Here is a 16,971-nt window from a genome sequence, read left to right as displayed (position 1 = left end):
AGACGGGGTTTCACCATGTTGGCCAGGATAGTCTTGATTTCCTGACCTCGTGATCCGTCCGCCTCGGCTTCCCAAAGTGCTGGGATTACAGGTGTGAGCCACCGCGCCCGGCCTCAAAATCTTAACTTTTAAAGATAAGCCTGAAAAGCCTTAAAATTTTAAAATAATAGTTAAGAGTACATCAATACAGTTTTATTGTTCAGCAATACAGTTTTATTTTTACTGTTCAGCTACATTAAATGGGTGGGAAGATGGTGATTTTATCCATTGAGAATATATGCATATTCTTTTGGGCAAAATAATATACAAAAGGAAAACTATTGTATACAATTTTTTTTTTTTTGAGATGGAGTCTCACTCTTTCGCCCAGGCTGGGAGTGCAGTGGCACGATCTCTGCTCACTGCAAGCTCCGCCTCCCGGGTTCATGCCATTCTCCTGCCTCAGCCTCCCGAGTAGCTGGGACTACAGGCGCCTGCCACCATGCCCACCTAATTTTTTGTATTTTTAGTAGAGACGGGGTTTCACCATGTTAGCCAGGATGGTCTCAATCTCTTGACTTCGTGATCCGCCTGCCTTGGCCTCTCAAAGTGCTGGGATTACAGGCGTGACCCACCGCGCCCGGCCTGTATACAACTTTGTAAGAGCTTCTGTCTTCTGTAAAGGCATAATTAAAACTGAAAAAATTAAAGATGAGACAGCACAGCTAAGAAGACAGCTTCTTAGCTTGCATGAATGGGGGGAAAGAAAAGAAATCTTAGTCAATAGTATGCAGAACTGCCTAAAAGAAAGCAATATATTTGGTTTTAGAATAAACATCAGAGCCAGGAGCGGTGGCTCATGCCTGTAATCCCAGCACTTCGGGAGGCCGAGGCGGGTGGATTTTATCAGCTAATTTTATCAGTAATGGGTCATGGGAACAAAAATGATCCTTGTTTGTGTGTGTGCGCATAAAAATAGTGGTAAATGCGTTATTCAACATAGCCCTTAAAAACACCACTTTCAAATGGGCCAGAAAAAAATGTACATAAATAGAAAAAAGATAAATAGATAAATGATTAACAACTAGAGAATCTGGGTGAAGGTATATGAGAGTCTATCTAATTCTTACATTTCTGATAATTTTTAAAAAGCAGTGGAGACTAGAAAACTACCTTTTAAATTAACATAGTTATAAATCTAATGCTAGTTATCAATGAAATATGACCTAATTGATGAGGAGGGTATTAAGAACAATTTTCAAGTATTAAGGAACATATCTTAATTATAGCTCCAGATTTAATTTACTGATAATTGTTACCCTTCAACAGGTGTGCTTCATTCATTCACTCATTCAACAAATAGTTACTGAACGTGGTCACTATGTTTCAGGAACCTTCTGAGTTTTAGGAGCATGGCAGTATACAAATACAGATGAAATCCCTGAATTCCACGTCTTTGTGTGGAGTCATGTAAATCCAAAAAATTGTCCAGGGTTTTGCCATGTATAAGGAAATTGCATGATAGCCCTAGGATTTATAAATTTGACTTCAAAATTCCAGAAGCAGTCTATTTCTTGGTAGCCAAAGTTTCCTTTAATCAGTGAGCCAAACTAAAAGGCAGACCCCTATTCTACCAGATCATATACACTAGAGCAACAGTTTAAAATTTTGTTAAAAAAATTAAAAAATTGGCCTGGCACAGTGGCTCACACCTGTAAATCCCAGCACTTTGGGAGGCCAAGGGTGGAGAATCACTTGAGCCCAGGAGTTCAAGGCCAGCATGGGCAACGTAGGGAGACCCCATCTCTATAAAAAATTAAAATATTAGTCATGGTAGAGCACACCTATAGTCCCATCTACTCCGAGAGGCTGAGGTGGCAGGACTGTTTAAGCCTGGGAGGTCAAGGCTGCAGAGAGCCATGATTATGCCAATGCACTCCAGCCTGGGCAACAGAGAATCTGTCTCAAAAAAAAAAAAAAAAAAAAAAAAAAAGGAAATTAAGCAATATACACTATTAGAATTTAATTCTCTGCTTACTCTATTACCCCAAATAAATTATAAATAATGATTTGGAATGGTGGTGTGTGTATGTATGTATTTCCACAGTTCTTATGTTAATTATTCATACATATAGTTAGAATCAAGAAATATTATGAATTAGTAAAAAGTGAATCAATTGTAAGTGTTTCTGATTATAGACTACAGACTAGACTATAAGGAGGCCTAACAAACCGCTAGCAGGACCCTTAAGTTTGTCAATGGCTAGGTGGCTAACCAACCGGCTGGTTCACTCAGCAGTGAAAAGAGAAAACTGCAATAGTCCTGTTCCGCTAACACCTTTTGTATTAGTCCGTTCTCATACTGCTATGAAGAAATACCCGAGACTGGGTAATTTATAAAGGAAAGAGGCTTAATTGACTCAGTTCAGCATGGCTGGGGAGGCCTCAGGAAACTTATAATCATGGTGGAAGGCAAGGAGAAGCAGGCACCTTCTTCACAGGGTGGCAGGATCAAGTGACTGCAAGCAGGGGAAATGCCAGACGCTTATAAAACCACCAGATTGAGACTCACTCTCTATCGCGAGAACAGCATGGGCGAAACCACTCCCACGATCCTACCTCCACCTGGTCGCGCCCTTGACACGTGGGAATTATGGGGAATACAATTCAAGATGAGATTCTGGGTGGGGACACAGCCAAACCATATCACCTTTAATCATATAAACCACTCCTTCACAAGAGCACCTAAAAATGCAAGAACTTGAATTTTAACTCACAACACTAAAGCCTAATTGCCTTACACAAATAAGTTTCTTAGTTTCACCCTCTTTAGAATGGTGAGGCTTTAGGTATACAGTGCTTACAATTCTTTGAGGCTGGCAAAATTAAACACTGTATGAATGAGAATCATCTTAATTCTAAAGATTTTATCCTTCTAGCCAAATTATTATTATTTTTTTTGAGACGGAGTCTCCCTTTGTCGCCCAGGCTGGAGGGCAGTGGCGCAATCTTGTTTTACTGCAACCTCCGCCTCCCGGGTTCAAGCAATTCTCCTGCCTCAGCCTCCCGAGTAGCTGGGATTACTGGCGCCCGCTACCTCGCCCAGCTAATTTTTGTATTTTTTTGTATTTTAGTAGAGACGGGGTTTCACCATGTTGGCCAGGCTGGTCTCGAACCCCTGACCTCGTGATCCATCCGCCTTGGCCTCCCAAAGTGCTAGGATTACAGGTATAAGCCACTGCGCCCGGCCCTAGCCAAATATTTTTCAAATACCTCCTGTGTGCCAGGTATTGTGTTAAATGCAAGTGATACAAAATAGTCTAACAGTGGCTCCTCCTTTCACCTCAAAGTGCTTGCAATATATTTGGAGAAATTATACATAAAAACATTTCCATCTTTATTGCAAATAACAATATTAATGACATCAGCTCTTAATTACTTAACTCCTCATAGGAAAAGTTTCCACTATTAGCAACTGTGTATGCTTCAATTAAAATCTCTATATTGTCCGGACCTAACACAGCACCTGGCATACAGCAGTTGATAAAAAATGCTGGATGAATGCGCAAAAAATTGACACAAGGCAGCATATGACCAATGGGAAATAACAGACAATGAAAACACAACATAGAGAATGACCACTGTGGGCCCTTTGGTTACCTCACATCCATCTACTGAAACAGATTGTTTTCTTATTGTCCATGTTTCCCCTTGGATTAAAGGAGACCACATATAGCAGGAGAGACAAACAAAGAACGATAATGGCTTAAATGCCTTCATAGAGGTCAATACAAAAAATAAAAAGAGCAGAGATGAGAAGCTCCTCACTCTGCAGAGGTTAGGGTCAAAAAAAGCTTTCCCAGAGAGCTACACCCCGAGGCCTTGGAAGCATCTGAGTAAGATTTCACCAGAAGAAGAGGGCAGAGAACTGTCCAGGCCAGGAGAACAGGAAACACCAAGGCATGGTGTGATGAATTCCAAGTATTTCTGTGTGGCTGCGAGCTATACAACGCATAGGGGAGAGAGAGATGATGCTGATCAGGTTACGAAGGCCTTTAAATGCCACCCTCTGGGTAAGATTGAGATTTTACTCCAAGGGCAAATGAAAATTCCGGAAGATTTTAAACCAGGGAGTTGGTTACGGTTTTGGAAAACACTGTAACGATGGCGTGGACAGTGGACTACGACGAGAAGCATTACTTCACTATCACTCCAAGGCGCAGCAGCTCCCTTCACCAGCTGCCTGCAGCCTTGTGATCACCACACACCACATCCCAAACTGCTTCGTCTCTTCGGCCAGAACAATCCTCCAAAATTTGCTGAAGCTTCCCTCACACACTCAGCCCTAAGAATGCACTTGGAAATGTCACTTCGCTTTTCCCACGATTTCGCGTGCTTGCATTGAACTCTCACATTCCTCCCTCGCTCCTGTTTTGGGTCTGCCCGTGCTGTTTCCAGCTCGCGTCCTCCCCGCCAGGCCCGGAGCTCCCCGCCCAGCCCCGCGCCGGGGCCCCTCCACGTACCCCCTCGGTCTTCATGTCCAGGATCTTCTCCACCTCGAACACATCCTCTCCGTCCTCCTCACTGTCGCCAAAGGCCTCCGCTCCTCTCGCGGCTGCGTCATTATCTTCACCCACTACTCCAACTCCTTCTTCGACTTCGGCCAACTCCTCAGTGCTGTCGGCAGCTGACACAGGGACTGCGGTCACACTTGCTCCCTCCGCAACCTGCTCCATCCTAGCAGCTCCGCAAACCGCCGAGGAAAACCCGCTGCGACACACACCCCAGCAGCCCCTCGCGTTCCGCGCTCGGCCCTACTCCACATCAGCGGCGTAACGGAAGCCGACCAATGGCGGGGTTGGATCCTAGAGTGACGGGAACAAAAACCAATCATGTTAAGGCGGGCGCGGCGTAGCAACGCTGAGCCCGCGGGACGCAGGTGGGCGGGGCAGGGAGGGCACCCTAGGCGGAAGAGCGCTTGGGCGTTCTGTAGCTGTGGCGGAAAAGGTCAAGGGTGGGAGGGGAGCCGGCGAAGCCGCCGAGTCGCGCGACGCTGGGGAGGAGGAGGGTCGTTGGGGCGGAGGGCGTCCCAGGGCTGAGGGCGGCCCCGAGGAGCTGACAGTGCCTGATCCCCCAGCAGGGAAGCCTCAGGTGCGGACGTCGGTAGGGCCAGAGCTGGGGACTTTCTAGGAAAGGGAACCCTGCTGCTGCCGAAACCCCAGCCAAGCAGAACGGCTTCCCAGAAGTCATATATGATTTTGATAGGTTTAGCACGTGTGGATGATCCAATCAAACATAACTCACAGTGCTGTTATATTTTAATGAGTGTTGTTAAGACAAGGAAATTTAGCGGCCTAAAAAGCATCCGTTTTCCAAGTTCTAGCGCCCTTTGCCTTTTCATTGAAAATATCGGAGAAGGACGTGATTAAAAGTATTTGTTCAGGTTGTGAAGAGTTGACAAAAATTACACCACCCAAAGTTAGCGAAATACTGCTAGGAAAATGCATTTAAGGATAATATATTTTTCTCACTTTGAATTTCGGATATGCAACTGAAGTCTTTATGGCATCAAGCTTTCTATTTTTGTTTCTTTGAACAGTGGACTTAATTTGTAAGATGAGCCTCATTGTCAAATCTCTGAGCTTTAACTGAAGAATAATCTATGGTCCGGCAAATCCTTTTGGAAAGGATCACCAGATCTTTGAGTTGGCTCAATGATTTTTTTTTTTTCACTCAGCTGTAATCAGATAGTAAATGATGTACCATTGAGCTTATTAAATACATCCTATGTACCATCACTATAGTAGGCATTAGTAACAGGAATACAAAGATCAGTAGAGTGTATATGCCTTCCTAGGACCCACAGGAGTCCCAGGAAGACACACACCAATACTAACAACTATGTATTTTAAAAACTGTAAAAATATTACCCATATAATTAGTTGATGGGAGAAAGCTCATTTTTACAGAATTCCAGATGATAAACATAGAAGAAAAGTTAGAAAAATCACAATAATGTGTGCAAAAGATCTAGGGAACAAAGCATTATATGAAACGGTGATGAGGAACTGGATATTCACAAGGCATTATAGATCCACAGATCATTTGTTGGTTGTAGGGGAAATCTGGCTTCACATTTGAAAGCCCACTGATCAATGTTAGCATTACTAAAAGTGGAACAACCAGACTGTATGCTTTCTGTTAACAAAAATGTTGATCCTTAATATACTCAGGCCTTTAAGTGAAATTTCCAGTTACAGGAAAGAATAAAGGGAAAAGAGGAGAAGGAAACAATCAGACAAATCCACAATGTGGGATATCCTATTGGACAACTGACTGTTTCTTCCAGTTAAAGGAAAAAGAGGGAGGAGAAGATTGTTCTAGATTTGTAATGATTTGAGATGAAAAACATGGCAACATTTAAAATATTTTAAATCTTAACAGGTTTATTATACTATTCTCTGCTTTTATGTGTTTTTAAATAAAATTTAAGGACATATATTCATGATGAAAGTTTTCAATTAAAAAAATACATAAGGCCGGGCACGGTGGCTCACACCAGTAATCCCAGAACTTTGGGAGGCTGAGGTGGGAGGATCGTCTGCGCTCAGGAGTACGTGACCAGGCTGGGCAACATGGCAAAACTCTGTCTCTACCAAAAATACAAAAAATTGGCTGGGCGTGGTGGCTCATGCCAGTGGCCCCAGCTACTAGGGAGGCTGAGGTGGGAGGATCCCTTGAGCCTGGGAGGCAAAGGTTGCAGTGACCTGAGATTGTGCCACTACACTCCAACCTGGGTGACAGAGTGTGACCTCGTCTCAAACACACACACACACACACACACACACATATATATCTGTCTGTCTGTCTGTCAGGCATGGTGACTCATACCTGTAATCCCAGTGAGTGCTTTGGGAGGCTGAGGTGGAGGATCACCTGAGATGTTGAGGCCAGGGGTTCAAGACCAGCCTGGGCAATATAGTGAGAACCCATCTCTACAAAGATTAAAAAAAAAAAAAAACTAGCTGGGCATGGTGGCACGCACCTGTAGTCCCAGCTATTTGGGAGGCTGAGGCAGAAGGATTGTGGCTTGCCTGAGCACCACTGCACTCCAGCCTGGGTGACACAGAGTGAGATCCTGTATTAGTCCTTTTTCATACTGCTATGAAGAACTGCCAGAGACTGGGTAATTTATAAAAGAAAGAGGTTTAACTCACTCACAGTTCAGCTTGGCTGGGGAGGCCTCAGGAAATGGCAAGACCAGCTTGGTTGGCGAAACCCTAACCCAGTGGCGCTAGAGGAATTAAAAATACACACACAGAAATATAGAGGTGTGAAGTGGGAAATCAGGGGTCTCACAGCCTTAAGAGCTGAGAGCCCCGAACAAAGATTTACCCACGTATTTATTAACAGCAAGCCAGACATTAGCATTGTTTCTATAGATATTAGATTAACTAAAAGTATCCCTTATGGGAAACGAAGGGATGAGCCGAAATAAACGGATGGGTTTGGCTAGTTATCTGCAGCAGGAGCATGTCCTTAAGGCACAGATCGCTCATGCTATTGTTTGTGGTTTAAGAATGCCTTTAAGCGGTTTTCCACCCTGGGTGGGCCAGGTGTTCCTTGCCCTCATTCCAGTAAACCCACAACCTTCCAGCGTGGGTGTTATGGCCATCATGAACATGTCACAATGCTGCAGAGACTTTGTTTATGGCCAGTTTTGGGGCCAGTTTATGGCCAGATTTTGGGGGGGGGGCTGTTCCCAACATGTTCCCCTTCTTTGATTTGCAAAGCAATAAAAGCCAAGGCAGCTTTGTCATGGTGAGCTACTTCTCGCAGGAGTCAGGATCCGCATCTGCAGACTATACAAAGACAAACAACACAGATTAAAAGCACAATCATCATTGAAATCACAGAGCTTCCAAGTGTTTTTATCCATTTTAATGGGTTACTAGCTGCTAATCTGTCTGCAGCTCCTTCAAGCACTCCAGTTCCTGGCATTAAGGTCAGGTGTGCCTGGGATGCTTTAAATATTTGTTCTTTTAATTTTGCAATATCTAAAGACAAATTTGTAGAGTGTCTTTCTAGATGCTTTTTTATTCTTTCCCAAATTTTGATCTTATTAAGCCACAAATCCTTATCTTATGCTTAGCTCCTACAACGGGCCATATCATCTGAGGTTGAGGTGCCACTATACCACCATGGTTTCAGATAAGAGGAACTCTTGCCGTACTTTTTATCATTTCTACCATCTGACCATTTTGTTCAGATCATCTAAACGTAGTGTAGCAGAGACACACAGACTGAGAGGTGCAATTCAAGCTAAACATCCCCTTAGGGGACCAATTAATAATGATTCCATAGGAATAGTTGTGCAGCACCTCTGCCTGTTCTGCAATGCAATCTTCCTAAACAAGTATGTTCATTTTGTCTAACTGGGTCCAATCCTGTGTACAAATAGGTTTTTGAGGGCGGTATGCCTCAATTATAGGAGCAGATTTATTATGGTAAATACTGAGATCAGAAAGCATGTGTAACTGTGTCATAGAGTGATTACATCCAGGCATTATTGCCAGCCAAGATTGATAAATATGCCCAATAAGAATAATTGTTCTCTGTGTCAGCTCTTGTTGAAGGAATACTCACGGCAATGGTGATCACCGCTATCATAGCTACCATTAAATTACCCATTGTGACTGGCTGTCCTGCTTTCCTCAGGGTTTCTTCCGCCATCTGTGACAGCTTCTTGATCTGTCCCCAGGTGGGTGGCTGTGTTAGACGCGTGTTGCTTGTGACAGTTGGGGTCCTCCTCAGCCATCAGTCTCAACATGGCTACAACTGACGGGTCCTCGGGATCCTCCCGGAATCTGGCTCATGATAAGGTTTCAGGTGTCTTGATGGTAACCAAATCAGCTGTTGATTTTGGCCTGGAGAAACACAAGCATAACCTCTACCCCAAGTTATTATTTTACCTATTTCCCAACTTTTTGTTATTGGATCTCTCCACCAAACCAGTTGTTCTGCTTCTGTCTTTGCAGCTGGTTTCTGTAGATGCTGTTCAGCTGCTGATAACATCTGGCCTTTGGGCAGGCTCAAAAAATTTAAAGTTAATAATGCTAGATTCAGTTGTGTATGGGCTGTCCCGTAATCCCTATTTCTCCCCCTTTTTTGTTTTTGTCATCAGTTGTTTATCTGTATGAAATAGTAACTGAGCATTTTTAATTAACTGTGTGGAATGAACCACATATGAAGAATCAGAAATCACACTAATAGGCATATCAAAAGCAGTCAATACCTCAATTACAGCTACAAGCTCTGCTTTTTGAGCTAAAGTATTGGGCATCTGAAAAACTTTACTTTTCAAGCCAGAATAAGAAGCTTTACCATTACTAGACCCATCTGTAAAACAATGAAAATACCGAGCAGGCTGCAGTTTGTTTACTGCAGAAATTGTAAATGCAAACCATTGACAGTCTTGCTTAGCTAAAGGGATAGTAAAGAAACAGTCTTTTAAATCTATGACTATTAAAGGCCAATTTTTTGGAATTATAGCAGGAGAAGGCAATCCTGGCTGTAATGCTCCCATAGGTTGTATAACTGAATTGATGACTCTTAAGTCAGTTAACAGTCTCCATTTACCTGATTTTTTCTTAATTACGAAAACTGGAGAATTCCAAGGGGAAAATGTTGGAGTTACGTGCCCATTTTCTAATTGTTCAGTAACTAATTTCTCTAAAGCCTCCAGTTTCTCTTTACTTAGCGGCCACTGTCCTATCCAAATTGGCTTATCTGTTAACCATTTTAAAGGTATAGGTTCTGGAGGTTTAACAATGGCCACCATCAAAAATGATATCCTAATCTTTGGCAGGAACTTTGTCTTTCTGCTTGAAGCAGTTTTTTCAAACTTTGCAAATTTTTTTCTAGTCCCATACCAGGGACATACTCCATTTCATGCATTGTATGTTGACTTTGAGGGCTATATAATTGTTCTGGAATTAGAACTTGTGCTCCCCATTGTTGTAATAAATTTCTCCCTTATAAATTTATAGGCACAGAAGTTATAATTGGTTGAATAGTCTCAGGTTGTCCATCGGGCCCTTTACAATGCAAAATATAACTACTTTGATATACTTCAGGGGCTTTACCAACTCCAACTCTGTTAAATTGAGTGGGTTGAATTGGCCACGCGGACGGCCAGTGCTGTAGAGAAATGATGGAAATGTCCACTCCTGTATCTACCAAACCTTTAAATTTCTTTCCCTGAATAGTTATTTCACAGGTAGGATGTTTATCAGTAATTTGATTCACCCAATAAGCTGTTTTGCCTTGTTTATTTGTGCTTCCAAATCCTCCTGTTTGTTTAATTTCACTTTTTCCCATTCCCACATACAGCACAGTCAGGAGCTGTGCTATACGCTCTCCTGGCTCTGCTTTCCAGGGAACAGAAGTAGATGTAACAATTTGAATTTCCCCATTGTAATCTGAATCAGTGACTCCTGTATGTATTTGGACCCCTTTTAAATTTAAACTAGACATTCCTAAAAGTAATCCTATTGTCCCTGCTGGCAAGGGTCCACAGACTCCTGTTGGGACCTTTTGCAGGGGTTCCCCAGGCAGAAGGCTCACAGCTTTTGTGCAGCATAAATCTACTGTGGCACTACCGGCTGTGGCGGGGGACAGACATTGTATAGGGGTAAGGGAATGGCTTGAGCTAGAAATGCCCCGGTTTAGAACGGGCCTAGGATGGGTCCCTCATGGCGTTTCCTGAAATTGGGTTCCCATCTTTATCAAACTTAGAGTGACACTGATTAGCCCAATGTTTTCCTTTCTTACATTTTGGACATATTTCAGGCTCAGCAGTTTTCTTTTTTCCCCTATCTGGCGGCCTGACTTGCTGATTTTTTCTACATTCTTTTTTAGTATGACCGTGCTTCCCACAGTTAAAACAAGCTCCAGGAAATGGAGTATTTCCTTTACCCACTCTCAGTCCTGCCACTGCCTGTGCTAGCAGAGTAGCCTTATGCAGAGTACCTCCAATACCATCACAGGCCTTGATATAATCAACTAAATGTGCTTTCCCGAATTTAAAAGGAAAAGGCTCAAATGTAGCTATAATATTTCCCTGTTGATCTGGGGGGTGTATTCTAACAGGGAACTGCCAAGCCTCTATATCACCCTCTCGTCTAGCTTGCTGAATTCCTGCCTGAATAGAACTAAGAGCGGTCGCTTGAGGCGCTGCTTGAACAGTCACTGGGGCAACTACTTTTTGCCCAGTGTCCTCTGGAAAAGAAAGATCTGGAGGGTCTTTTTCTTCAAAATAATAAGGAGGGAGTACAGAAGGGTAGGGATGAACCTCTCCCTCCTTTGCCGCTTTAGCTTTAGCTGGCAAATAAACCTGCTCTGTAACCTCTTCTGTTACTTTGTTATACTCTCCTTCCTCCTCATCAGTGTGAAAAAGTTCCAAAAGGTGGAATGAACCACAGCCCACACTTGTCCCATTGTTACCCTGATGCTTCTGAGCTCCCCTTCTTACTCACCCCGGGGATTGCTTTAAGAGTACTCGGGTGTCCTCCAGCTAGTTCCACGTTCTCCAACCATTGCTCTGGCAACCCTTCAACCTGTATTTGAGGCCCCACGATGGACACCACTTGCCAAGACCAGCTCAGTCAGGGAGACCCTAGCCCAGCGGCGCTAGAGGAATTAAAGACACACACACAGAAATATAGAGGTGTGAAGTGGGAAATCAGGGGTCTCACAGCCTTCAGAGCTGAGAGCCCCGAACAGAGATTTACCCACATTATTTATTAAGAGCAAGCCAGTCATTAGCATTGTTTCTATAGATATTAGATTAACTAAAAGTATCCCTTATGGGAAACGAAGGGATGGGCCGAAATAATGGGATGGGTTGGGCTACTTATCTGCAGCAGGAGCATGTCCTTAAGGCACAGATCGCTCATGCTATTGTTTGTGGTTTAAGAATGCCTTTAAGCGGTTTTCCGCCCTGGGTGGGCCAGGTGTTCCTTGCCCTCATTCCAGTAAACCCACAACCTTCCAGCGTGGACGTTATGACCATCATGAACATGTCACAGTGCTGCAGAGATTTTGTTTATGGCCAGTTTTGGGGCCAGTTTATGGCCAGATTTGGGGGGCCTGTTCCTAACAGGAAACTTACAATCATGGTGGAAGGCAAAGAGGAAGTCAGGCACCTTCTCAAGGCAGCAGGAAGAAGAGACGAGCGAAGCAGGGGAGAGCCCCTTATAAAACCATCAGATCTCGTGAGAATTCACTCACTATCATGAGAACAGCATGGGGGAAACTGCCCCCAGGATTCAATTACCTCCACCTGACTCTTCCCTTGACACGCGGGGATTATGAGGAATACAATTCAAGATGAGATTTTCGGTGAGGACACAAAGCCTAACCATATCAGATCCTGTCTCTAAAAAAAAAAGAGTTGGGCACCATGGCTCACGCCAATTCCAACACTTCGAGAGGCCAGGGTGGGAGGAATGTTTAAAGCCAGGAGTTTCATGGTGCGATGAGCTATGATCCTGCTGCTACACTCCAGCCTAGGCAACAGAGCAAGACCCTGTCTCTAATATATATATATGCCATTTTAGTATATACTATTTTAGTGTGTGTGTGTGTGTGTGTATATATATATATACATGCTAAAATACTATATACATATATACACCATATATATTTTAGAAATAAAGTTCCCATTCATCAAAGATAACCTATTTGTAATATGACATCACAAATTTTTAGCCTATACACATATAAGCACCAACACACACATAATTTTTTTTTTTTTTTTTTGGTTTTCATTGCCTTTAATGTTAAATTGGCTACTTCACTCACTCCCGGGTAGTTAACATTCACAACACAATTATCTTGTCCAACATTCTTTCAAATGTCTGTTTCCACTCCAGAAGACATCAGCCAGTATGCTTAGGCCGTTTTTAGTAATTCTGTAAGTAATATGTCTAACTTTACTTTTTTTTTTTTTTTTTTTGCAGGGGAATTCCTTTTTATTTATTTATTTATTTATTTATTTATTTATTTATTTTATTTTTTATTGATCATTCTTGGGTGTTTCTCGCAGAGGGAGATTTGGCAGGGTCATAGGACAATAGTGGAAGGAAGGTCAGCAGATAAACAAGTGAACAAAGGTCTCTGGTTTTCCTAGGCAGAGTGTTTGTATCCCTGGGTACTTGAGATTAGGGAGTGGTGATGACTCTTAAGGAGCATGCTGCCTTCAAGCATCTGTTTAACAAAGCACATCTTGCACCGCCCTTAATCCATTTAACCCTGAGTGGACACAGCACATGTTTCAGAGAGCACAGGGTTGGGGGTAAGGTCATAGATCAACAGGATCCCAAGGCAGAAGAACTTTTCTTAGTACAGAACAAAATGAAAAGTCTCCCATGTCTACCTCCCTCTACACAGACACAGCAACCATCTGATTTCTCAATCTTTTCCCCACCCTTCCCCCCTCTCTATTCCACAAAACCGCCATTGCCATCATGGCCCGTTCTCAATGAGCTGTTGGGTACACCTCCCAGACGGGGTGGTGGCCGGGCAGAGGGGCTCCTCACTTCCCAGCAGGGGCGGCCGGGCAGAGGCGCCCCTCACCTCCCGGATGGGGCGGCTGGCCAGGCAGAGGGGCTCCTCACTTCCCAGTGGGGGTGGCCGGGCAGAGGCGCCCCTCACCTCCCGGACGGGGCAGCTCGCCGGGCGGGGAGCTGACCCCCCCACCTCCCTCCCGGATGGGGCGGCTGGCCGGGTGGGGGGCTGACTCCCCCACCTCCCTCCAGGACGGGGCGGCTGGCCGGGCAGAGGGGCTCCTCACTTCCCAGTAGGGGCAGCCGGGCAGAGGTGCTCCTCACCTCCCGGACGGGGCGGCTGGCCGGGCGGGTGGCTGACCCCCCCACCTCCCTCCCAGACGGGGCGGCTGGCCGGGTGGGGGGCTGACCCCCCCACCTCCCTCCCTGACGGGGCGGCTCGCCAGGCGGGTGGCTGACCCCCCCACCTCCCTCCCGGACGGGGCAGCTGGCCGGGCAGAGGGGCTACTCACTTCCCAGTAGGGGCGGCCGGGCAGAGGCGCCCCTCACCTCCCGGACGGGGCGGCTGGCCGGGCGGGGGGCTGACCCCCCCACCTCCCTCCCGGACGGGGCAGCTGGCCTGGCGGGGGCTGACCCCCACCTCCCTCCCGGATGGGGGGGCTGCTGGGCGGAGACGCTCCTCACTTCCCAGACGGGGTGGCAGCCGGGCGGAGGGGCTCCTCACTTCTCAGACGGGGCGGCTGCCGGGCGGAGGGGCTCCTCACTTCTCAGACGGGGCGGTTGCCAGGCGGAGGGTCTCCTCACTTCTCAGACGGGGTGGCCGGGCAGAGATGCTCCTCACCTCCCAGACGGGGTCGCAGCCGGGCCGAGGCGCTCCTCACATCCCAGACGGGGCAGCGGGGCAGAGACGCTCCCCACATCTCAGACTATGGGCGGCTAGGCAGAGACGCTCCTCACTTCCTAGGTGGGATGGTGGCCGGGCAGAGACGCTCCTCACTTTCCAGACTGGGCAGCCAGGCAGAGGGGCTCCTCACATCCCAGACGATGGGCGTCCAGGCAGAGGCTCCTCACTTCCCAGACGGGGTGGCGGCCGGGCTGAGGCTGCAATCTCGGCACTTTGGGAGGCCAAGGCAGGCGGCTGGGAGGTGGAGGTTGTAGCCAGCCGAGATCACGCCACTGCACTCCAGCCTGGGCACCATCGAGCACTAAGTTAACGAGACTCCGTCTGCAATCCTGGCACCTCGGGAGGCCGAGGCTGGCGGATCACTCGCGGTTAGGAGCTGGAGACCAGCCTGGCCAACACAGCGAAACCCCATCTCCACCAAAAAAATACGAAAACCAGTCAGGCGTGGCGGCGTGCGCCTGCAATTGCAGGCACTCGGCAGGCTGAGTCAGGAGAATCAGGCAGGGAGGTTGCAGTGAGCCGAGATGGCAGCAGCACAGTCCAGCTTTGGTTCAGCATGAGAGGGAGACCGTGGAAAGAGAGGGAGAGGGTTCGGCATGAGAGGGAGACCGTGGAAAGGGGAGAGGGAGAGGGAGAGGGAGAGGAATCTTTTTTTTTTTTTGGTCATTTGGGCTGGAGTGCAGTGGTATGGTCATAGCTCAGTACAACCTTGAACTCCTGGGCTCAAGTGATCCTCCCACCTCAGTCTCCTGGGTAGCTGGGACTACAGGCACAGGCCACTACGCCTGGCTAATTTTTGTATTTTTGTAGAGATGAGGTTTTGCCATGTTGCCCGGGCTGGTCTGAAACTCCTGACCTCAAGTGATCCACCTGTCTCGGTCTCTCAAAGTGCTGAGATTACAGACGTGAGCCACTGTGCCTGACCCCATGTGAACATAATCTTTAAAATGAGCTCTATTGCATATTGTTTTACAACTGCTACATATATAATATATGGTGCTATGTATAAACTGTGATATATATATAGTGCATGTGTGTGTGTCTATATTTCTGTAAGATAAATTTCTAGGAGTGAAATTCTTATTAGTAGAATTTATGAGTGAAAGAAAGTAGTGATTTAAATTTCGATAGATGTTACGGTTTGAATGTTTTTTCTTTCCCAAACTCACTTCACATGAAGCAGGGCCTTTAAGAGGTGATTGGATTATGAGGGCGTTTCCCTCATAAATGGATTAATCCATTCCGGATTAATGGATTAATGAGTTAATGGCTTACCATGGGAGTGGGACTAGTGGCTTTGTAAGGGGGGAAGAGAAACCTCAGCTGGCACGTGTTGCCTCCTGCCAGGTGATGCCTTGCACTGCCTTGAGACTCTGGAGAGAGTCCCCACCGGCAAGAAGGCCCTCACTAGATGCCCCTCCCTTAACCTTGGATCCAGCCTCTAGAACTGTAAGAAATAAATTTTATTTGTTTATATATTACCCATTTTCAGGTATTCTGCTATAAGCAACAGAAAACAGACAAAGACAATAGCTATTGCCAAATTTTGTTTCACTTGTATAATCTCCCTTGATGTCCACGGGCAAGTAGTTTCAGAATGTCCTGCAGACACCAAACTTCAAAGATGCTCAAGTCCCTGATACAAAAGGGTGTACTATTTGCATATAACCTATGAACATCCTCCCATATATTTTAATCATCTCTAGATTACTTACAATAGCTAATCCAATGTAAATGCTATGTAAATACTTGTTATACTGTATTGTTTACAGAATAATGACAAGAAAAAAAGTGTGTACCTGGGTCAGTACAGATGCAACCATCATACGCATAATGATCTGCAGTCGGAGGACCAACTGTATTTGTTTCCCCATGCTCTCTGTGCTACTGGGCACTTGCAATCTTTTAAATAACTTAATCTGGCCAACCAAGAAAAGACAGTTTATCTGCTGTGATTATGTCAAGCACAGGGCAGGCAAGACCAAATCACCTAACAGATCCAGCCAGTAAAGATATAACAAGCCTTCTTTAGATTTATTTTTCTTTAATTTCTTTAACTTTTTTGAAACAGTCTTGCTCTGTCGCCCATGTTGGAGTAGAGTGGCGCGATCTTGGTTCACTGCAACCTCTGCCTCCAGAGCTCAAGCCTCCCAAGTAGCTGGGATTACAGGTGCCTGCCACTAGGACCAGCGAATTTTTGTATTTTTAGTAGAGATGGGGTTTCACCATGTTGGCCAGGCTGGTCTCCAACTCCTGACCTCAAATGATCCGCCTACTGCAGCCTCCAAAGTGCTGGGATTACAGGTGTGAGACACCACACCCGGCCCCTCTTTAGATTTAGATGGTTTATTACTTACATAAACAGCAAAAGGAAGGGTAGTCAAAGATGTCAGTTCCCCATGGTCCTTGTCCCACACCCCAAAATGAACATGGAAACAAAAGGAGCTAGATCACTGTGAAATGAGTTGTGAGATAACCGCGTTGCTGAGGAGCTGATGTTAGACTGCAGCTGCAGAGATT

The 16,971-nt window shown here is 45.6% G+C and overlaps 1 protein-coding gene across 4 annotated transcripts in view; it reads right to left on the bottom strand.

Annotated features, from left to right (window-relative positions):
* MPHOSPH8 (M-phase phosphoprotein 8) overlaps positions 1-16,971 on the bottom strand; it is a 73,900-nt gene that overhangs the window by 34,939 nt on the left and 21,990 nt on the right. For 2 of the 4 annotated variants that reach the window (XM_063697163.1, XM_055360111.2), the window contains exons 2-4: positions 8,667-8,906; positions 7,197-7,841; positions 4,503-4,844 (exon numbers count right to left, since the gene is read on the bottom strand). In XM_063697163.1, the coding sequence (XP_063553233.1) occupies positions 4,503-4,715 (213 nt within the window). In that variant the 5' untranslated portion in view covers positions 4,716-4,844; positions 7,197-7,841; positions 8,667-8,906. Of the gene's footprint in view, positions 1-4,502; positions 4,845-7,196; positions 8,907-11,516; positions 12,955-16,971 lie in introns of those variants that run through there. The other 2 variants (XM_019039606.4, XM_063697164.1) reach the window with 2 other exon arrangements.

The sequence above is a fragment of the Gorilla gorilla genome, chromosome 14, assembly GCF_029281585.2.
Source record: "Gorilla gorilla gorilla isolate KB3781 chromosome 14, NHGRI_mGorGor1-v2.1_pri, whole genome shotgun sequence".
NCBI lineage: Eukaryota > Metazoa > Chordata > Mammalia > Primates > Hominidae > Gorilla > Gorilla gorilla.
The sequence above is the reverse complement of the archived record's forward strand: the minus strand, read 5'-3'. Positions and strand labels throughout refer to the sequence as shown.